This window comes from Acipenser ruthenus, chromosome 16 (genome assembly GCF_902713425.1).
Source record: "Acipenser ruthenus chromosome 16, fAciRut3.2 maternal haplotype, whole genome shotgun sequence".
Taxonomy (NCBI): domain Eukaryota; kingdom Metazoa; phylum Chordata; class Actinopteri; order Acipenseriformes; family Acipenseridae; genus Acipenser; species Acipenser ruthenus.
This window is the reverse complement of record NC_081204.1, coordinates 32046574-32069501: the sequence shown is the minus strand read 5'-3', so window position 1 is coordinate 32069501 and position 22928 is coordinate 32046574. Positions and strand designations below refer to the sequence as shown.

Sequence of the window (22928 nt, the reverse complement as noted above, 5' to 3'; positions counted from 1 at the left end):
CGACCACGCCGGGATGTCTTCAGGGTGGGAGGGAGGGAGGCAGGGGCACGTTGGTGCCGTGGTTCTGGACAGGACTGTGTGATTGGAGCAGCACTGCTGAGACCTGGCCGTGACTATAGATGTTTAGATCCTTGGATAAGCAGAGGGAGCGCGTGATGTACATACATTAGCAGTAGGAGAAGGGGGGCTGCTTATTGGTTCATGTGAGCAGTCAGAAAAAAACATCTAGCTACTGTACAAAGAAGTTGTAAGAGGGTCTAAACCCAGATGTTTAAAGAACATGAACAAAAAATATTCCTTTATAACAATATGAATGTTTTCACTTTTGATGGGAAAAACTTCTGGGAAGGATTGAGAGTTGGTCTTCCTGCTACGAGCTCAATGATTGAAAAAGGGATGAAACAGGAAGGATGATGAGAATCCCAGGTGGGTAGGGGGCCAGGAAATGCAATTGGGGTCTACATTTTACACAGAAGTTAAACATATTATCCTGTAGCTACAATACAACTACATGTTTAATTGCAAAACCAATGTTAGACATTTGCCAAAAACCTTTGTAATAATGCTGTATTACCCATGTGGTTCAGAACAATATTTACAATGTAATTAGAGATCAATTGGATGGCTTAGCCAGTTCCGTCATCATTGAGTACATTGATGTAAAAAGGAACACACCAGCTCAGTAGCATTATCACAAGACTATTGTTTTATACATACTGTAGCTGACACCTTCATTCGTTCTATCTGGGCATATCGCCACGGAACCAGGGTTACCATGAAGGCAACAGGGAATCAAAAGCATGTCTTTTGTTTTAGTTCATTTTATTTTAAATAAAGATATTTATGGCATGGAGAGAATTTACTTTTAGTTAATGTAGCTTCAGAGTGTAATGTGGTATATCAGTGTGCAGCTGTGGTGTCTAAGCTGCAATTCTGCATTTATTAAACAGTGCTCACACACTGAGATCGGTGCTGACGTACTGCCTGTGGGTCAGCATCAGGCTTCTAATATGAAAAACAACTGTAGGGGAATGCCAATGAAAGTGTGCTGAGGTTCCTCTATAAAACGTGGGGAGATGGAACAGTCCTGTTTATCAGATTACTTTCACGCTGCCCACGTCTCACATTGGCATTGACCAGCAATAGCAGAAGAAACAGGGGAGACAATGACATTCCCAATGAAGAAACACCCTGATATAATCTAAACACAGCCACCTATGCATTTAACATACAGTGCCGTATTCTACTGTAAATGTCAGATCACTTTTTTTGGAGCACAGAGCTGTTGGGGCTGGATTGAGGAGTGAAGGCATGTTTCTGATCTGCCTGCCCGGCTCCAGAAATCAAAGCCATGGAGAGTGGCTGGCAGTCTTATCTCCTTTCAGTGAAAGCATGGCCAGTGAATGGATCAGTGTGTGCGGAGCAGAGGGCTGGCACCACCAGGGCACTGTTCTTATTAAAGGGGACAGGGAGGGTGCTGAAAGACAAAACGCTGCTGATGAGAGAGACTGGGCAGGGGTTCAAAAAAGCATTCAGGAAGATGTTTTCATAATTGAGCCCTAGTGAGGCATCCCGCTTCAAAAGAAACTACAAAGTACAAGAAACTGGAACAAATAACTGCACTGTGCAACCATTCGACTGCCCTAGTGCTACAGTTACAATATGGTTCCAGTTATGGTACTGTAAGTGACATTTACAGCCTATTCATCTTATATTGCAGAACATGTTATCTCTGTAGCTGATTTACCAATTGGATGCTGGTGTTTTTCTAGGGGATGCACACCTAATTGGAAATCAAACGGCTCAGTGGTTTTGTAGAGCCGGAGTAGAGGGGTTTTGAGGTTGAATTTACTGAAATAAAGGGGGAGTTCTGTACCTCTGAGTGAGTGTGTGAGTGAGTGAGTGAAGGTAGGACACACACACATCATAACTGTGTTAACGAATTTTTTTTCTTTTCAGATAGAAATGTAAATGAGAAAGCGAGGGAGAGATCAGGAGTTACAGAAGAGTTAGAAAAGAGACAGACAGACAGACAGACAGACAGACAGGCAGGCAGGCAGGCAGACAGACAAACAGACAGACAGTGAGGGAGGGAGGGAGGGAGGAAGAAACAAAACCAACAGTAAAGACAGGAAGGAGGCAGAGATAGAGGCACCTCACAGACAATCACAAGAGAGACAGCACCTGAGAGTGAGAGTGAGTGTGTGTGTGTGTGTGTGCCTTGTACAGCTGCCAGGGACAGGCATTCCTCCTTCATCCAGCACAGCACTCACAGAGAGAGAGAGAGACGAGGCACGAGCCTAAATACAAATCCAGGTGTGGAGACGAGGAGGAGGAACTGCTCCAGTAGACTAGCCAGGGCTGAGCTCCCCCTCTGCACCTCTCGGAGCTCTGGCCCCCTCAGCCACCAGGAGGGAATACTGCAAAGGAGGGCCTTGAAGGGGGAGAAAACTTTTATAGGACAGAATTACCTGGAATTGAGTTCTGGAAGGGGAGTTCCATGGTGTTTTCTGGTGTCGCAAATTACATTTTGCTTCCAGAGTTTTCAGGTAAGAAATATATCATATAATATTGCATACTCGTTATTGTCTGTAAGTGTATATTTATGTATGATTTTATTCCTGTGAATCATATTTCCAAAACTTTTCTGGGGAGGGGTGGAGGTAAATAACAATATATACATATATATATTATTTTAATCATGATTCAAAAGAGTAGATCCTGGGTAAACTTAGACAGAGTGGCAGGATCATATTAAGAAGCCAAAAATCTAAAGAATTCAGCATAAAGCTAGAAGAGAAGGGATAGTTAGGCAGCATTGCAGTGACTCACTTTTACAGCGTGTTGTGTTGAAACCTGAGGCATGAATTTTGCAGGTTTTCTGACAAGTCACTCTATGGTAAAAGTGTTTATCCTGACCCATTTTACAGCACTTTACAGTATTTGCCTTTGCTTTACAATAATTACAGAATTGTGTGTGCCTGTGATCATTGCAGCGTTAAGTTAGCGCTGTGAAGTACTGGTTTTAAAAACGCTGCCCAGTCACATTCAAGATTTCATGGCTGTGATCAAGCAGTGTTTCATCAAGTGGTGCTAATCGGCTTGCCCTGCACTCGGCTTGGCCGTGCCGTTTTGGGTCAAAGTTGCAGGGGAGATTACTAGTGAGCGTCCCATCATGACGATACAACAGATTAACTCTTAACTTCAAACGTCACTTCATTACACAGCAGGAAAGTACAAACAAGATCAGAGCAGATGTAGAATTAAAGTTCCCACACAGATGTTAGACAGCGGGAAAGCCATTATTCATAAGAAGAGCTGAAAAGGTTAATATATATATATAACAGTGATTCCAGCAGAAATCAGTAAAGTCGTGCTAACCAGATAGGAAGTAAAACAAAAACAGCACAAACTAAACCTGTCTGCGTAAACATGTTCTGTGCCATATGAAGACAAGGTATTAACAAGCACTTTTCAACAGCACTAGCTGCTGGCCAGTGATAATGATTTGCCTGATAACGATTTTAGCTGTTAGCGACTTGAAGGAAGGGCTTCATTCCTTTCAGGAAAGGGTTAACAGAGAGTCACATGGCAGCTGAGCCGTCATGGACAGATAGCACAGACCTGACAGCTACCCAACCTCCGAACTCCTTCAGAGCCTCAGGATCACAGGGGGACTGGGAAAGGTGGCCAGGGCTAGACTGCCTACTGTACCCCAGGCAGGAGAGCAGAATCATTAGTAAACTTTTAAAACAGACAGTACTGTAGCTGTTAGCCTTGGCTAAACCGCCCTCAAATTAAATAGCCCCCTCACTGCATTACTGACAGGGGCTCAGCTTGATGGATTAAATCATATTGTAAAAATAAGCAGCAACTAGCCTGATACAGTGGCTTGTGGGAGCCGTGGCACACTGCCATATTCATAACTACATTACACTGATAGCTTGTAATGACACACAGCGTGAAGCAGGCAGGCTGGCAGACAAATCCATGCTCACTCCCTCCCTCTGTCACTTCTTTTCGCCTTGTTGATTAGCATTATTTCACTTTTCTTTTCCTTTTTTTTCTATTCCATTCTCATTCACCTTTGCTGTATTGGGAAAATGGATTAAAATCCAAACTAGTAATTGGCTTTTTTTTTTTTTTTTTTTTTTGGCTGCAAATAAAAAATGATTACAAAAAAATTCTAGTTCAGCTTGTTCAGGCTTGCATTCATTAATGTTTTTTTTTTTTTTGCAAGCTTAGTTTTGACAGCATTCGACATGAAATCGCTATCACAGCCAGGTGCAGTGATGAAATTCTAATTGTGTGGATTGATGAGGCAGGACAGGATATTAAAGTATAATTGTAGCTGAATGCATATGAACTGCAGCACGGCTGGCATCAGAATTACACAAGCAGTGCATTGGTCTTAAACTCTTGACACACTACAATTGCCATTTTGTATGAATTACATTTTTCTACATGCATAACTGTATACAATGCATTTGATTTAATGTCACATCTTACAGTAGTAAATCAAAAAAATGTATCAAGGCTTTCAAACACAACAATACTATAAACTGATATTATGTTCTGTGAAACACATTATTTTTATTGTGTGCTGTAAATACTATCAAGTGTTATTGAAAGCTCAAACTCAATAGCAATTTACAAAGAGTTTTAACATGTCTGCAAAGCTGAGTAAAGGCAAATGCATCACTTAAAGAAAAAGTAACATATTTATTTAAAGCAACATTTAAATACAGAGCAGCAGGTAACATTCACTCCACTATTCAGACGTCATTTACCTTGCCAATCAAGTTAAACTTCAGCTGCTTCGCATATCCGTTTAGTGATGTCCAATACACCACACAAACCTGCTGTATAGAAGCAGTTAAACAATCAGCAAAAAAAAAATGGTTCTTTTTTTAAAACAATTATTTTTCTTGTAATGTTCAACATGTGGGGTTATTTTTCAACATTATTCTTTCAGTTTCACATGTGTTATTTGTGGGCAGGTGGTAATGATCACAGTCTATTGATATGTGATACTCAATCTAAACTAATACATGAAGTTTAACCCACTAACCAACCTCTTCCTTCTTTGAGCAGGGCGGATGATGTAGTGTGTGGAGCAGGGAGATGTCACCGCCGGGCATCGCTCCGTCCTGGGCCCTGGCTGGCCTTGTCCTCCTGTTTGGGTTGCCCCTCGCCCTACATGCCTGCCCCCAATCCTGCAGCTGCCCCAGTCCCAATGAAGTGCACTGCACCTTCCGCCACCTCACCTCCGTGCCACCCAGTCTCCCCCACGACGCCCAGCGCATCAACCTGGGGTAAGACACTGAGCTCTTACTCAAACAAAGCAAGCAAGACAGTCCTTTTGTGTGCTGTACTAACCTGTGCAGGTCTGGAGGTCATAGACGTGGGCTTCATGTGGTTCATGATATTTAACTGCAGTAAATGTGTCATGATTAATAGATATGGTATCAGGGTAAATATAAATAAACGTTGATATGAGGCTGATACTGCATATTTAGTATTAATTAGCCTATAACAAATGAATTAGTCAAATATGTGAATGGACTGGATAAATAAGAAGTGTTGCGATCTCTCTGTTATGGGCATGTATAAATAAGAAGTGTTGCAATCTCTCTGTTATGGGCATGTATAAATAAGAAGTGTTGCGATCTCTCTGTTATGGGCATGTATAAATAAGAAGTGTTGCAATCTCTCTGTTATGGGCATGTATAAATAAGAAGTGTTGCGATCTCTCTGTTATGGGCATGTATAAATAAGAAGTGTTGTGATCTCTCTGTTATGGGCATGTATAAATAAGAAGTGTTGTGATCTCTCTGTTGTGGGCATGTATAAATAAGAAGTGTTGCGATCTCTCTGTTATGGGCATGTATAAATAAGAAGTGTTGCGATCTCTCTGTTATGGGCATGTATAAATAAGAAGTGTTGTGATCTCTCTGTTATGGGCATGTATAAATAAGAAGTGTTGTGATCTCTCTGTTATGGGCATGTATAAATAAGAAGTGTTGTGATCTCTCTGTTATGGGCATGTATAAATAAGAAGTGTTGTGATCTCTCTGTTATGGGCATGTATAAATAAGAAGTGTTGTGATCTCTCTGTTATGGGCATGTATAAATAAGAAGTGTTGCAATCTCTCTGTTATGGGCATGTATAAATAAGAAGTGTTGTGATCTCTCTGTTATGGGCATGTATAAATAAGAAGTGTTGCGATCTCTTTGTTATGGGCATGTATAAATAAGAAGTGTTGTGATCTCTCTGTTATGGGCATGTATAAATAAGAAGTGTTGTGATCTCTCTGTTATGGGCATGTATAAATAAGAAGTGTTGTGATCTCTCTGTTATGGGCATGTATAAATAAGAAGTGTTGCGATCTCTTTGTTATGGGCATGTATAAATAAGAAGTGTTGTGATCTCTCTGTTATGGGCATGTATAAATAAGAAGTGTTGTGATCTCTCTGTTATGGGCATGTTTGAGGTCTGATCATATTAAAACACACACTGTATCAGACCTAAAACATGCCCACAACAGATAGATCCCAAACCTTCTTATTTTAACACCTAACAACATAATATGGTCTCTAATCCTCTGTATGAAATGCTGTCCCCTTCAGCTACAACAATATCCAAGCTGTGGGGGACTCTGCGTTCTCAGGTCTCAGCCGTCTGGAGATGTTGATGCTGCACGGGAACAGCATCGGGCCTGTGTCCAAAGGGGCATTCCAGCACCTGCAGTCTCTCCAGGTACCTTTGCTTACTCTTTCTAAGTAGACCAGAAGCACCCAGCAGTTATCAAGCAACACTCTTGAACACCCTAAATGGTTTTACTACCTCTTATTATCTTCAGTGTTCCACTGATCACTAACACTTGTTTGGGGGACAACAGCGACACGAAAAAGAGAAAAGGACTGCTCTTTAGTGTTGGCCCTAGTTTAGTTGAACAACAATAAGGAGGTACAGTGAAGTTGGTAACACCCTTGTGAGGTCTGCACAATAGGTTCAAAGGTAGCAGACTACTGCTCTTCTGTTATAAACCCCACCAATAACTGACAAAACGGTTTGTTTATTTTTTCACTCCCAGATCCTCAAACTCAGCTACAATAAGCTGAAGGTCGTCAGCCCCCAGACCTTCAAAGGCTTGGCCCGTCTGGTCCGCCTCCACCTGGATCACAACGTCATCGAGTTCATCGAGCCTTTCTCCTTCACTGGGTTAACGGCGCTCAGGCTGCTGCAGCTGGAAGGAAACCGCTTGAGGGACCTGCACCCCCACACCTTCGTGACGCTCTCCTTTCTCGGGCGCTTCTGGGGTTCCTCCCTCCGCCACCTCTACCTCTCCGACAACCGGCTGCAGTTCCTTCTGCCTGGAGCTCTGCAGCCCTTGGGTGACCTGGAGGTGCTCCATCTCCACGGCAACCCTTGGACCTGTGACTGTCAGCTGCAGTGGCTGGTGGAGTGGAACAAGAAGGCCGAAGGTATGACTGGTAATCTGGAAGAGGGGTGGGGAAACGTGTCTTTAAACCATAATCCCATCCCAGTTCCAAAACTTGCGAAATCAAGAATCAAGCACCAGAAAATCAGTGTACAGTTTATATGTTTCAGCTAATCTAGCACAAGATTGTAAGGTTTGAAACAATATTTTTCTTGCAGGGGTGATAAAGTGCAAGAAAGAGCGAGAGTCAGAGAGCTGCGCCTTGTGTTTCTCTCCTCAATTCCTCAACGGCAGCCAAGTCTTCCACCATTCCCTGGAAGAATTCTCCTGCGATAAACCAGAGATCCAGTCTCCGCTGAAGCAGAGTGAGAATGCCTGGGAGGACTCAGAGCCTGAACCCTTGTCCGCTCAAGACTTTAAGCCCCCGTTGGGCCAACTCACCTTTGTCCTGTCCGATAACCAAGAAAACATGGCCCACGTTGGCTGCAAAGTCACGCTCCCAAGAGAAGGAGCACCGGTGGTCTGGGAGCACCTAGGCGAGCAGGGAGAGCTGGCAGTCAATGTAAGCTTGCAAGCCTTTCTGGAATGCGAGATTGAGAAGGATGAGCTTCAAAGGCTGTGGAGGCTCATCGCCTACTACTACGAGAACCCTGCTATATTACAACGGGGTCAGATGTTACAGAATGCATCCCAAACCACCTTCCAGTACAGGCAGGTACCAAGTGAAGACACTCCCTATTTTACAGAGCTCAAGGGACACCTGCTAGCAGAGCCAGCCTGGCTGTTGCAGCCCATTGTGAGCGTCCAGCTGAACAGAAGGAAAACCACCACTACCAAGCTGGTCCTGAATTACACCACCCATATCTCACACAGCTTCAGCAGCTGGGAGGAGCACAACTCTGTCCCTACTGCCTGGGTCATGATACGAAGAGGGCCTGAGGGGAGGGTGAAGGCTGTTTTGGACGGGACCAAGGTAACTCTGGGATGCGAAGTGGTGAGTTCTGAGAAAGTTACATTTGAGTGGATCCTTCCAGATTTGTCTAGAGCCAATGCTTCTCATGACCGTCTGGTGGTATCTAAAAATGGCAATTTAGTTATAAAGCCTGTGGATGTTTCAGACTCAGGAGTTTACTATTGCCTTGCCCAGAGTGAGGACGAAGTTGATTTGGTGCCTTTCAGGTTAACTGTGAGGGAACTACTGCTCAGCCCAGAGACTCTAAATGGCAAAGAAATGTCTTTGCACAGTGGTGACTCTCTAACTCTTCCCTGCTCTGTCTCCTCGGCTCTCCCCAACAATATCAGCTGGTTCCTCCCTCAAAATATAATCTTATTACCATTGACCCGAAGCAGTAGAAGGTATGTTTCGGGGAACGGGACTCTGATCATCACAAAGGCTTCCCAAGAGGACGCTGGAGAATACAGCTGCTTGGCCAGCAACCTTTATGGGGCGGACATGCTTTCCCATCTTGTCGTAATCAAAGAAAAAGTGAATCTAGATCCATCCCGGCCAGGTGGACACAATAAAGAGTCAACAGCCAGAATGTACCAGTCAACAGAGGAGGAGGAACTGGGGTCAGGTGGAGGGGAACTGCAGAGCGGCAGGGTGGAACACCATGGGGTCTCTGACAAGACCACCAGGAGGCCTGCAGGTACAGTCCGAAAGGGGTCTACCAGTCAGGACCAGCAAGGAAGTAAGTCATGGGAGGGCAAGAGGAGAACAAACCTGTCAGTAAAAGACATTGACCCCAAACGCTGGGCTCAGTTACTGGCCAAAGCTCATGCTAAGCCCCCTTCTGAGACAACTTCTGGCATTCCTGAAATACATGAAAACACTATAACTCAGGAGGTGCCAATGCCACCTGGATACACTGAAAAAGAATCTGAATCTACAGAAGATGAATTTGAACCCTTGCAGCCAACTCCAACATTACTCCCAAAGCAGATTCCTGAGACATCAACGTCTCCTCATTACATAGAACCAGTTCTGCCTAAAACAATGTCAGTAACGCCCAGTCAAAATGTATTTCCCTCAACCCATTCAAACAGCCCAGGGCCAACTCCTGGTGCACAATGGAAGGCACAGGCTCCGAAACCAGACAACAAAATGCAGGAAGGCCAAAAAACTAGAGTCACGGCGGAAGGAAAGCCCATTGGGCGGACGCCTCAACAGAGACGCCGAAGACCCTTTCAACGCAGATATCGTCCAATTGTGTCTTCTCAGAAACCACTGCCGCGTTCCCCTTTACCGACACAAAGTAGCTTTACATCAATGGTTGGGATTCGCCCTGTTTTAATTAACAGAAAGCAGACAGGAGAAATCACAGATTTGAAAATAAACAGCTCAAGCAGAGTTGGACATATACAAACGGATTCAGGTCCCACCGTATCTTCTGGGTTGAGACCAATTTCCATCCCCAGCAGGAACGCTACTATAGTTCAAACAGACCACCTCCCAACCAAAACAAAAGAAGCAAACGCTACATCATCATCCACCTTCAAAATTGAAAAGGACAAGAATTCTGGCCCACATGATACATTTTCTGGAGCACGTCATGGCCTGCAGTTGGCTGCCACCAAGATCCCTAAAGCTATTGAATCAACAGGAAAGGCCAGTAGCTTTACTGCCTCTTCAAACTACAGACTCCAGACCACCCAAGCACCTATGTGGGAACATCACAAGCCAGTAAACGATATCTTACATGGCATGATTGACAATAATATCTTGCCCTCAGCCAACAATGTAGGGAAAATTGTTTGGTTTCCCAAAGAGATAAAGCTTGAAATTTTTCCATCTGAGACATCTTCTACCAGGATAATTTTCCACCAATCCACCAGGAGTGAAAAAAGAGGTAGTACCCCTCAGACACCCATTGGAAAACAGTGGAGGGCTACAGAACAGCCAAGGTTTGAAATAACAAAAGCTTTGCCCCCTGTTATGATGCAGCCTCCGGCCCAGAAAACAAACATCAAACTTCCTCTTCCATTTATTCCAGTGTCTTTTCCTTCACAGTCTACACTGTCCCCTCCTTTAGCGGAACCTCAGCCTACCCCCCTTCCCTCAAAACCTAATACCACATTTCCTGCAGGAAATTCTCAAAAGCCAAAATATAAATCTTTAACAGCATCAAGTTCAAGGAAATCCACTGGGGCATCTGAGAAAGTTGTAAATGGAGGACAGGCCTTCCAGGAATCAAGCAGCCTTCAAAGGGAAACTCAGTCAAAAATAATCAAAGGGCATGAAGGTTCTTTGAGAAGCAAATCAGAAAGCCCTCTGAATCCAGTTGTCCAGGGGAACAGCCCCCAGTCCTCTCGTAAATACCCCAAGGCAGGTTTCCAAGCACCTCCTACATACCACCCTTCCATCATCACTTTCCCATGGGCCACTAATAGCAGGGCACCAGTCTGGCCCTCAAATCACGGCTCTCAACACTACCCATCACACCCCATCAGGGCTTGGCCTTTCCACCACATTGACAGCAGAGACTCTGTGGTTACTAACCGTCCAGAAATCACAGCGCTGACTGCCAAACCAACTGCCTTTGTCCCTGTGACAGCTTCCCTAACTGAAAAACAAACTCTGTACCCAACCTTTCATCCTCCAAAAAGCTCCACTGAAAGCAGAGCTGGAGAATCTACACTGGTATCCAGACTGTGGAACCGATACAGGCATCCCTCTGTTGACCCCTACCATCCTGTGCAGGAAGGCAGAAGCATCGCCCACCAGCCAAAGATAAACGAGCCCAGCTTGCACCCTCGACCATCCCCGGCCTCTCCAAAGCACTACAGGCCAGTGACCCCAGTATACCCGTCTCTACCTTTTACCACAAGCCAGCCTTCCTCTACCCCAAGTGTTTTATTTGGTGGTCACTGGCACTACAACCACTGGCTACCAAGGAAATCCAGCACTGCTTTGCCACTCCCGAATCTGATGGGCAAAGGAATAAAGCCGAAAATCTTTTCTGTGAATACAGTCAGTGTGCCAGCACTGGCAGAGACAAATGTGTTTCTGCCATGCAAGGCTTCAGGAGACCCCCCACCCTCATTGTCCTGGACCAAGGTATCCACAGGTAGGCACTTCTATTTTCATCTTTTTAGAACAAGCTCTTTGTTAATAGCTTACAACACAACTTGATTGTAGCTCATGCTCAGCTGTGTCTAGCTAAGGTTGTGTGGGATTCAGGAATCTGAACTACAGGATCTAAGACCACAGATTTTCAGACCTAATAAATGTATTACTGTAGACCAGGGGTCTCCAATCCTGGTCCTGGAGGGCCAGTGTCCCTCATGGTTTTTGTTCCAACTGTACCCTAAATTAATTAATTGGATCAATTAAGCTTCTAATAAGCACTTAATTGGTCCAATTATGTAATTTAGGGAACAACTGGAACAAAACCAGGAGGGACATCGGCCCTCCAGGACCAGGATTGGAGACTCCTGCTGCCATAGAGCTGTTATATTTCAAAAAGAAAAAACACTACTGAAGTTCTTGGAAATTTCACAATTAATAAAGAAAACTAGGTATTGGGGCGGGGGGGATCTTAGATCCATCTACTGGGAAATTTAATACAGAGAAACTTTACAGGGAACTTTAAGCCTAGATACTCCAAGCAGCAAGTACCTTGTATTGCTCTGTAGTTGGGTACGCATGGATTGTAAATTATACCAGACTGTGACTTTTAATCATTATGTCAGGTCTTGGCACCATAGAGAGAGACTTTCATTGGACTCCAAGTTTCTCAAAAAGAGGCCCCTTTGCTGCTAAAAGTTCCTGTGGCAATGTTGGAATAGGAACCCCCTTGATGAGGGAATCCTTGGAGAGGGTCTCTGTGAGACCTCTCTCTAACCCAATGACCTTGGTCTTCTGACCTGCCAGAAGTGAAACTGACTAATTTGATGGAAATTATTGCTGGCAGATATTACTTACCGACTGATTTTTAACTTTTACGTTTATTTGGACAGGTGCTACTATGCAAGCCAACACAAGTCATGGTCAGAGGTTTGAAGTTTTACATAATGGTACATTTGTAATACAAAATGTACAGCTGCAAGACCGAGGGCAGTATCTCTGCACGGCACAGAATAAATTCGGGTCAGACCGGATGGTAATTACTCTTACGGTTCTGACACAGCCTCCCAGGATTAAAAACCCAACTTCGAAGGACGTTTCAGTCTATATAGGGCGTTCTGTTGACCTGGAGTGCATTGCAGAGGGCAAACCCCAGGCACAAATCTCCTGGATTCTTTCAGACAGGACATTTGTACGCAGTTCCGGGCCAGTTGACACTAGAGGAGCTCTCCTTCCCAATGGCACGCTAAGGCTACAAGCAGCCAACTTCTCCAGTAAGGGTGACTACAAGTGCATTGCCAGCAACGCAGCTGGTGCTGACACTGTGACGTACCACCTCCATGTTGCAGCTCTGCCTCCCTCTATCAACGAAGAGGCCTCAGAGAACGTAGCACTGACTGTTGGCCGTAGCGTCTACATCCACTGCACAGCCAGGGGGGAGCCCGAGCCCCTCCAGAAGTGGACCCTTCCTGGAGGGATGCAGATAAAGCCCTCTCAGTTCTTAGGCAGAAGACTTTTTGTTTTCCCCAACGGGACGCTCTTTGTGATGAATGTTTCTCCATCCGATTCAGGAGTGTATGAGTGTTCTGCCACAAACACAGTGGGTACCAGCAAGCGATTGGTGCACCTGCATGTCAAACATGAAACCAGCGTCCCCAAGTACAGCCCCTCACAGCAGCACAGAGTGACAGTCATGTATGGGTCCACCGTCTACCTGCACTGCCCAGTGTCTGAGGACACACAGCATGGAGCTCTCTGGAGACTCCCATCCAAAAAGCTGGTGGATTATCGCTACAGGTAAAATCAAATTAATTGTATTATTACTATGGTTTAAAATAGTTTTTTTAAATAAATTAATACATTTACATCACTACCAACCACATTGGTTTTCTTCAACACAGTTTTTGCACCAGATCATTTTTATTTTCTAAAATGAAACGAGAGGGGGAATGAGTTAAAGAAGCCTTTTATAAGTCAGCCACACAATTCCACTCTCTTGGTCACGTATTTATTGCCCGCTGCTTTCCTTGTCTAAAGCATGTAGTCCCATCGACGAGTTTCAGAGAACCCTAATTAATGTTAAAGCAAAAGATATGAAAGACAGCGTCCTCAAGTCAGCCACTTCCAAAAGCACCATCTACGAACTGGATGAGAACATATAAACAGTTAACAGGGTTTTTTTTTTTTCTTTCATACTTTTTGTTTGTTTTAGAATTTATGTTGATGGGTTTCTTTTGTAAAACAAATGGGTGAAAGCAAAAAAAGTAGTTCTTTCTTTCTATTTCAGCCCAGAGAGACAAACCACAGCCTTCCCCAATGGCACGCTAAGGATCCAGTCGCTAACGGAGCGAGATAGCGGCGATTACATCTGCATGTCCAGAAGCCTCAACGATCAGGAGATGGCCCTCTTCCAGCTGGAGGTTTTGATGAAACCGCCCAAAATCGAGCGCACGGGAGGAGCTCAGAAGAGTGTGTCTTACGGGGGAAACTTTCAAGTGGACTGCGTGGCTTCGGGGCTTCCAAACCCAGAGGTGACCTGGAGCCTCCCAGACGGGACCATGATCAACAATGCACTCCAGTCAGACGACAGCGGGGCGCGTTCCCGTCGCTACGTCATCGGAAATGGGACTCTCTTCCTGAAGCAGATGGGCGTGAGAGATGAGGGAGACTACACCTGCTACGCAGAGAACAAGCTGGGGAAGGACGAGATGAGAGTCAGCGTCAGGGTGGTCCCAGACTCTCCCAGCATCTTATTCAAGGAACAGACAGCGCTGTGGGGCAGAATCGGGGAGCCCGCTTACATGAAATGTGAGGCCATTGGGGAGCCGGCCCCGACAATCATATGGTTGTCCCCAAGAAATGACATAATCACAGTCTCCAACACCAGATACCAGGTACTCGGAGATGGCACTTTGGTTATCAGGAAGGTGGGTGTTGCAGACCGTGGGACGTACGCTTGCGTTGCACGAAACACAGAGGGAGACGACATAAAGAATGTGAAGCTGGAGGTTGAAGGCAAAGAACCTCAGATCAACAGACAAGCAGGAAACAGTACCATAAAGGCAACAGCAGTTTCCTATCAGACAAAGATGTTGGCCTGCAATGTGGAGGGTTTGCCTGAGCCACAGGTCAGCTGGACAACATCATACGGCATCACTCTGCCAACACCCTACTTGGGTGGCAGATTTCAGGTTCACAGGAATGGTAGTTTAGAGCTGAGGGGCCTGAGAAGGTCTGATGCAGGTCAGTTTCTATGTATGGCACGCAACGAGATGGGAGAAGCAAGGCTGGAAGTTGAGCTAGAGGTGATAGCTACAGCAGAAAGGCCCAGCTTCAAATTGCCTCAAAACGAAGCAGTTATCCTCAAACCAGGAGGCAAGGCCATCAACCTAGATTGTATTACACATGGTAAACCTGCTCCACAGATCACATGGGTGCTGCCCAATGGCACCCTGCTGGCACCAGGCACCAGGCTCTTGAGGTTCCTTCATGTCAAGGGCAATGGGACACTACAAATACTGAGCTCTGTCTCAACTGATGCAGGGGCTTATCGATGCATGGCAAGAAATACGGCTGGACAGGCAGAGAAACGTTATATCTTGGAGCCAGGGAGGAAACCGAAGCTGCACGGTCCACCGGGGCAGGTGAGGGTTTCATATGGGGAAAACCTGAACCTTCACTGCTCTGTTGAGGGCTGGCCTCAGCCCACTATCTACTGGACTTTAGCCAACGGCCTGGTAATGGACAAGCCACAGGTTATCGGACGGGCATCCTATTTAATCAACGGCACTCTCCAGCTTCGTGAGACTCTCACCTCGGATAGGGGGACTTACTCTTGCAAAGCCACCAACGAGTTTGGCACTTCATCGGTGTCAATCCCGGTCATAGTAACAGTCTATCCTCCCCGTATCACCAGTGCTCCTCCATCCATCACGAGGGTGAACAGGGGCTCCCCTGTGCAGCTGACTTGCGTGGCTTTCGGCATACCGAAGCCAGATATATCTTGGACTCTTCCAGGCCGCACCACGCTTGTGCCTAGCAATCGCTTTGCCATTCAGGGTGGCATTCACATGACACCAGAGGGGACTCTGGTCATCCAGAACCCAGTGCTATTAAACTCAGGGATTTACAAATGTAACGTAAAGAATGCTCTTGGTATGGACTTCAAAGCCACATATTTGCAGGTATTATAAAGAGACAGTACACAAAGTATTGAAAAATACCAGACCACTGGAATACAGCTCTGAAGTCAGTAAATCACCATCACGCCTACGAATAACGTGTTAAAATTCAGCAAACTTTTGTTAAATACCTGTGATTTGCACTATGCTAAGATCAAAGAATAGAACTGCATAGAAAAGCAAATATAGGCACTACCAAACTCAACACTAAACCAACTGGGCTTAGTTTGCAATCATTTTCAATTCATGGACTTAAAAGAGGGATGTTTTGAACTTGAAAACCAAAAAAAAAAAAAGTCTGATGCCTCACAGATCACCACTCAAGTCCCATCTTAAAACAATAAATTCAATATTATTTTTTTTAATTTATGGAAATGTTCAGGAGTAAAAAGTTTGATAGTGTTTGTAAATATTAAAATATGTATGAACACCCAGTACTGCTGGGGTTTTCTTTAATGCAATGTGGAATATTTTTTAAAGAAATATAGATTTTTTGTATCTCCCCAGCATCTGTTTTATATATAATCACAGCACAGTTCGGCATGTCTTATAAAGCACATGTTAGAGTGATTAAATACAGCCTAGAGTGTGGGAGTTTCCATATTGTATTACTTCCATCTTCATTAGTAATGCAACCCCTGATTACTTTATATTATACAGAAGATCAGGTAAGCCTGCCATTGACTTAATACAAAATTCATGATGGGTTAAATATTTGCATTTGGTTATTTTTACTGAGGTGCTCACCAGGACTGAGCATAATCACCTCATTGAAGTACAAAATATATAGTCCGTATTGTCCTTAACGGATTCTGTAATACAGTACAAACATCTTTACAGAGGAAAAAATAAGTATTGTGGTGCTTTGGTGAGGAAACATTTATTGCCCATTAATCCCACTCTGACCCCTTGTTTACAAGACACTTCAGTATGCCTGCAAAGGTCATTGTTCTTGATAGTCTCCTCTAACCACATATAGAAATGCACAAGGTAGATTACTGTGATTCATAGATATGCAACAAGCATTTCCAATATAAAACATAGATTTGTGAAGTTAGCAACCATCACTCCGACAGTTACATTAGAGTGCAGCGACTGACTCTTCATGATTTGTGCTGCATTCATCCATCTTCATTTGCTGCCCCTTTCCATCAGCATTCCATACACAGTGAAAGTCAAAATGCACCAAATTGTTTTGTGGTTTCTCCAACATGTTCTCATTATTGAAGTTATTTTCATGTCATTGTAGCGATAACTTTGTATAGCTTGATAAAGTCTCTGTACAGAAGTATCAATAAACTGCCCAAACCACCTCAGTAACTATTAATCCACATGCTTTCAATCTGTTGAAATCCTATCTCACACAAAATACTGAAGTCTCGGTATTCAATTTGCAAGCTAACAAATGCTGGTATAAGTTTCTCTGTACTAAAAGTAAGATGACTGTAGATTATACTTGGACTAGAAGGAGCTATGCTTCCAAACACACGTATAAATGCAAATATGATGCTGTGGATATATTTAATATGATTTACAGATGAGAAAACCAATACAGACATCAAAAGACTGATAAAAACTCAAGACATGATTTTAATGAGAAAAAAAAAAAAGAATTTTACAAATTGAAAATTAAAAAATTGCATTATTATTATATAATAATTTTGTTGTTTATTTTATACACAAACTCCATGTTTTCCTGTTAAAACTCCTTTGATTGTTATTCCACAGCAAGACTCTTCTTGGAGAAAAAAAAGAAAATAAAAATTCCTTGTTCCAAGTGGAGTCAGTAGAGATCAGCAACAGTCATGAGTAAACATGTCTTTTTGTGTCTAGAGGAGAGAAACAGAAAGAGAACTCCACTGTGTCCTCCAAACCGGCAGCATAAATTATCTCTTCCTTTCTCCAGCCCTAACCTGTTTCTCAATGCATGTGGCTGAACAGGGCTTATATCCTACAGAGACCTGTGCACTGCTGGTGGCCTCCAGCACCTCCTTGGCACCGAGAAACAATGCTTTCCAAAAGGGCCCCCTGGTTGCAGCAGTGGCAGTAGTTGCAGCTCTGTGTTGCATTTATTTTCTTTTTTCTTTCTTATCCCCCCCCCCCCACACACACACACCCCTTCCCAAGAACCCCCAGGATCAGTAATACGTGGTAGTGTTCTGCTGGGGCTGAGTATCTGTTGGAGGAGAATACAAAAATAAAAAACGTTACACAATAATATCACGAATGTATATTTTAACAGAGAGGGGAGGAGAGAACATAAAAGCAGGGAGCGAGATAGGGAGATCAGGTCCTTACTTGAGAGCTGCTGTTGAAGCTGTCGCACCAGCGCTGCCGTCTGTTGTTGCTGCTGTGTCTGCTGCATGCCCTGCCTGGGGAACTGTACAACACAATAATAAATAAATACTTCAGGGCACACGCAACATTGCTTTACTGCTCTGCTGGTTTTAGTGGAGTTCTCTTTCCTATACTACAATAACGCTCTGCATTTTTAAAAGGCTTCTGCTTTGTAAATCCCTTTATTTTTAGGAAGTACCTGGCCCACACTGAGCATCCTGTGAAAGAATTAGTAAACCAGGCACGAGGAGGCTGCGGAGCCCTGACCAGCACACAGCTCAGACCACAAGGTGGCTCAGACAGATAGCTGCTGCTGTTTTTTCAGCAATTATTTTTATGCAGGCTCACAGGCAAGCTACTGGACAGAGGCTATTTAGCCTCGCTCAGAGCTTGTTGAACCGAGTGTGTTCTCAATAAGCCTACCAGCGTCATCAAAAGCTGTGCTGATTAGACACACTGGTATCGCTGTTTACAGAACAGGGTGCTTTTTACAAGCAATAATATTCCAAGTTAAAATCAGGCATTATTTTTGTATTTGTTTTTATTTCTGTTAAACTACCAATTTTCCAACCATGTTTATCAATTTCAATTTAAAAAATGCATCCCCTACCACAGCTATAATTCCACTGTATGCCTATATTAAACTTAAGTGTGACACATACAGCTGGACAATACATCTCTTTAGCAAAATCCTCATCGATTGTACAAGTGGTTCTCTTAATATAAGTGTTGACATATGGACAACTTCCACTTTAACCATCATACCTGGCAACAAAAACTTTTAAAATGAATAAAAAAAAAAAAACTATTAACCAGCACGGCTTATCCTACTCTATGCGGAAATCAGAAAGCAAAACAAGGGAGCACTGTGTGTATGTTTATTGTGAGGTTACATCTTTAGAAGCCTTTAGGAGGCGGATGATTCTTAGATAACAAGCACATCGCAAGAGGCTGGCTTGTTCCCCAGCTACCCCACTTATATTGACAGGCTGCTAAATAAGGGAGCACATGTCCTAACTCCTAACACTGTGCAGAATCCCTTACCATGGGTTGCTGGGGCGGCAGAGGCTGCATTCCCAGAGCCTGTGCCTGTGCTGGGGGTTGAGCGGCGGATACCTGCTGCTGCTGCTGTTGCTGCTGCTGCTGCTGCTGCTGCTGCTGCTGAACCTGCTGTTGCTGAACTTGTTGCTGAACTTGTTGCTGTTGTTGCTGCTGCTGAACCTGCTGCTGCTGCTGCTGTTGTTGCTGCTGCTGCTGAACCTGCTGCTGCTGTTGCTGCTGCTGAACCTGCTGCTGCTGTTGCTGCTGCTGTTAGAAGGCAAATACAACAAATACAAAATGTAATGAATACAAGTGATTTGTTTTAACCTGGTGTAGCAGGGCAGAGGCTGGGCGCGAACCGGCAACCCCGCACACAGCAAACGAGCGTCTTAACCACAATGCAAAAGAGCCGACCAGGGATAGGACAGAATCCCGTAACGGCAGTGTATCGCACAACACTGCCCGTTACACTCACTAATTACTCATCGATTGAGGTGCTACAGCAATAGCCTGCTAGTTACTGCACTGAATAGGTCCAAATACAAGAGGCCTATAATAAGATGCATTAAAAAACACACAACATAAGAACCTTAACCCTTTCACGCATGGCAAGCTCATATGGGGACGGATATGGGGACATATGAAAGATGGAAATGCATGAAGATCTCATATGAAGATGCAATCTTTTCCAAAGCAATTTATTATGTGTCAAACTACTTTTTTTTCAGCTTCAAATGTCATGTATGAAAGGGTTAACCACATACACTGGGCAACCTGCTTAGCAACCGGCTGTATGCAACCAAGCTGCTCTGGTTATGTGCGCACAACATACCAAAACTAAAATCAGTGAGCCTCAACATCTGAGCAACAAACCTGCATGGCTCTTAAATGATTTATCTAACACGAACAGGGATTCTTACCCTCAAAGCTTGCTGCTGTCTCAGGTATTGCTGCTGCTGCTGCTGCTGCTGCTGTTGTTGCTGCTGCTGTTGCTGCTGCTCTGCCAGCATCTGCGTCGACCTCATTCCTGCGTGTACACCCTGGTTGGTCATGTGAGTCATTCCGGGCATCATGGGCGTCTGCTGGATGGGCGGATGGGAAAACCTGCAAAGACCAGTGAACAACACGGGGGTCAGTCTCTGAAAATGAAAATACGGTACTTTTTTATTTAAAACACTGTTCTCCCAACCACAGAAAACCAAATAGCATGTTATGGTTCTACACAGGGCCATTCCCTGCGTAACTGACCTCTGTGTGTTCTGGATTGGGTGCCCGTAACCCGGAGCCTGCTGATGAACGTAGCCACTCGGCCTCTGTTGCATCTGCCTAAGGGAGTCCACCATGGCTGGGTTTGCACCTGGGTGTCCACCCTGGAAAGGCTGGTTGGTGTAAGTGGGAGGAACCATTCCAGTTGGCTGGGAGGGGTGCTGCTGCATCCCCATGTGAGAGCCATAGGTGGTATATCCTTGGGACATATTCTGGAAAATAATTAATTATATGGATTGCTGAAAAGATAAAACATAGGATCTACAGGAAGAGGCAGGAACATGAAAGTTGTAATAAAGTACAGTCAAACATGCCCAATGCAATCAAAAGTAGAACTCACCTGTGAAGGTTGCATCCCCCCATAGGGGGGATTAGGAGCCATCTGTCGCACCTGCTGCCCCAACATGCCCTGGCTCTGCTGTGAAACAAAGAAACGTGACACCAGCTTTAATACCCATGAACCCATCTCACACTGACTCTACGATGTTGCACCCTGTGCATTATTTATCTATCTCTCTCTAACAAACCACAACATCCACATGTTCTCTTCTCTACCGACTAGCTCTGTTCTTACCAGCTGTGCAAATCGACTCCCAGTCCCCTCTGCTCTACCCACCAGTCAAACATCGCTTACTTCTCTCCAAACGAATCATTTGCCCACACTACCTAACAGAGTCATTCAGCATGAACCCCAAAACACCAATCTTGCTCCTTGCCCATTGCCCGTTGACCCCTGGTCTTACCAGTTTAGCCTGCAGTTGCTGCCGCAGCATTTGCCCCTGTGCCATAGGGGGCTGCTTGTAAGGTCCCATTTTGTACTGCTGCTGATCCAGTCCCATCATCCCAGTCATCGTCCCCGGCATGCCAGGCATCATCCCAGAGTAAGGGGGACGGTTTGGCATCAACTTCCCCATAGAAATGGTGCGGGAGGGGCGATACGTCGTGTCCAACCGGGGGCCTCCTGGCAAAAACCACATTCATTATTTTAGCTCTTACACAGGAGCCCATACCTGTCCTCGAATTTGACATCAGGGGGACCCAGTTTGAAGCGACGGCAAAAGCTAATTTATTAGAGAACAAATGTTAAGGATATGAAACTGGTCAACTTTTCGGATAAATTAACTACTTCACAAGTTTTTGCTTGTGTTGCGCTGTAAAAATTGTTTTATCCCTTTCAGAAAATCTGTACTGACCTGAAATGATGTATCATGACAGTAAGCAAGTGCCTATCTTATGCTACACCTTTCACTACATCATCTCCCTGTCTGATTTTACTAACCCACAGCCAGATTTTAGGAGAGGTAGTCTCCATTGTTTCCCTTGTAAAAATGTTCATCATAATGCTAATCTCTATTTTCTTTGAATCTAGCTGCAGACTGAAACAGTGCAGTAAATTATTAGCATCCTGACAGAACACATCTGCGATCCCTAACCCAGCCCCTGGAACAACCAGTGTAAAAGTATATTGAATGCAGGAGTTCCATGTAGACATGATGTTCAAGTCAAACATACATATTTTCCATCGTGGCTGCCATGTAATTTTCACTCTGCACGGTTATCAACAATTCACAGTTTCCCCCCCTCAATGCCCTCCTGCCCTGTCTGGGAGAGTTCAGATCACGCAGATGTGCTTTTGCTGCGTGAAACCAATTTAAAAACTAGACAGTGCTGGCAGAAAGGAAGTCTGAGGGTTCTACAGATATGCGAGAATGCAAGTGAAATGGCATTATGGGGACAATAGGAGCCATGACCACTCAACCTGACAATCATTTTGGGCTGTTAAGGGTCTACTAGTTATGAGAGAACAAGGTAATTTTAGTTTAGACTGGGAGATGGAAACAACTATGACCAAGACAAGACAAGACAAGACAGACAAGTCCCTGGGGAGCCCCCCGCCCCTCCTCCTCCTCAAAACTCCCTTTGGTCGCCACATGTTGAGAAAGCCTATAAAAATAAAAGATCCTTTCCAAGTGTCTCCTGTGATGATTCATTTTGCTCTGAAATAGCAAAACACTGTGACAGCTGTTTTAAACAATAGATGCTTATGAACTGAACAATGCTGAATGGCGCTGGAGGACAGCTGTTTACCCAAAGTCAGGGAGGAGGACCAAACAGGCACAGCACTCAATGTCCTGTGAGGGCTACTTCAAAATAAACAGGGCTGTAAAGGAGTGCCAGGGAAAAGCATGTCATGGCAGAATACACATGAAACTGCACCGAAGACTGTTAAAAGCATCAAAAACAAAGAGCCCCTGCTAATGGCTACACTGTCTCAGACAGTGAATCCAATAGTCCAAGTGGCCTTGTTAACACACACATACTTTAGCAACCAACCAAGAGACACTGTCTCTGATTTTCAAACAGACTTTATTTAGAGAAGTTCCTGAGATGTTACCTGCTGGCAGAGGCTGGTTCTGTGTGTACATCCCCATTGGGGGTTGCACGTACCCCATCCTGTTAAAGGGGTGTCCTGGCTGGGCATGCACGAGGTCTGGTGGCATCCCTCCCACATAGGATACCCCACGCTGTGTGCTGGCACCATAATCCTAATGTGGTAAAAAGAAATGCCATTGTTACTTGATTATGTTGAGA

At 44.5% G+C, this 22928-nt stretch overlaps 2 protein-coding genes across 5 annotated transcripts in view; one reads left to right on the top strand and one right to left on the bottom strand.

Annotated features, from left to right (window-relative positions):
• The first annotated feature begins 2149 nt into the window (after nucleotides 1-2149).
• LOC117412461 (matrix-remodeling-associated protein 5-like) lies at nucleotides 2150-17705 on the top strand. The gene is made up of 7 exons (XM_058989478.1): nucleotides 2150-2549; nucleotides 5095-5315; nucleotides 6631-6760; nucleotides 7098-7488; nucleotides 7664-11512; nucleotides 12405-13308; nucleotides 13799-17705. The coding sequence occupies exons 2-7, from the start codon at nucleotides 5125-5127 to the stop codon at nucleotides 15702-15704; spliced, it is 7371 nt and encodes a 2456-aa protein (XP_058845461.1). The 5' UTR covers nucleotides 2150-2549; nucleotides 5095-5124; the 3' UTR covers nucleotides 15705-17705.
• Nucleotides 17257-22928, bottom strand: part of LOC117412186 (mediator of RNA polymerase II transcription subunit 12-like) — a 23377-nt gene continuing 17705 nt past the window's right edge. The window contains exons 37-44 of one of the 4 annotated variants that reach the window (XM_058989482.1): nucleotides 22732-22882; nucleotides 21080-21297; nucleotides 20677-20754; nucleotides 20319-20548; nucleotides 19991-20174; nucleotides 19146-19337; nucleotides 17991-18072; nucleotides 17257-17868 (exon numbers count right to left, since the gene is read on the bottom strand). In XM_058989482.1, the coding sequence (XP_058845465.1) occupies nucleotides 17831-17868; nucleotides 17991-18072; nucleotides 19146-19337; nucleotides 19991-20174; nucleotides 20319-20548; nucleotides 20677-20754; nucleotides 21080-21297; nucleotides 22732-22882 (1173 nt within the window). In that variant the 3' untranslated portion in view covers nucleotides 17257-17830. Of the gene's footprint in view, nucleotides 17869-17990; nucleotides 18073-19073; nucleotides 19338-19990; nucleotides 20175-20318; nucleotides 20549-20676; nucleotides 20755-21079; nucleotides 21298-22731; nucleotides 22883-22928 lie in introns of all 4 variants that reach the window. The other 3 variants (XM_058989481.1, XM_058989480.1, XM_058989479.1) reach the window with 3 other exon arrangements.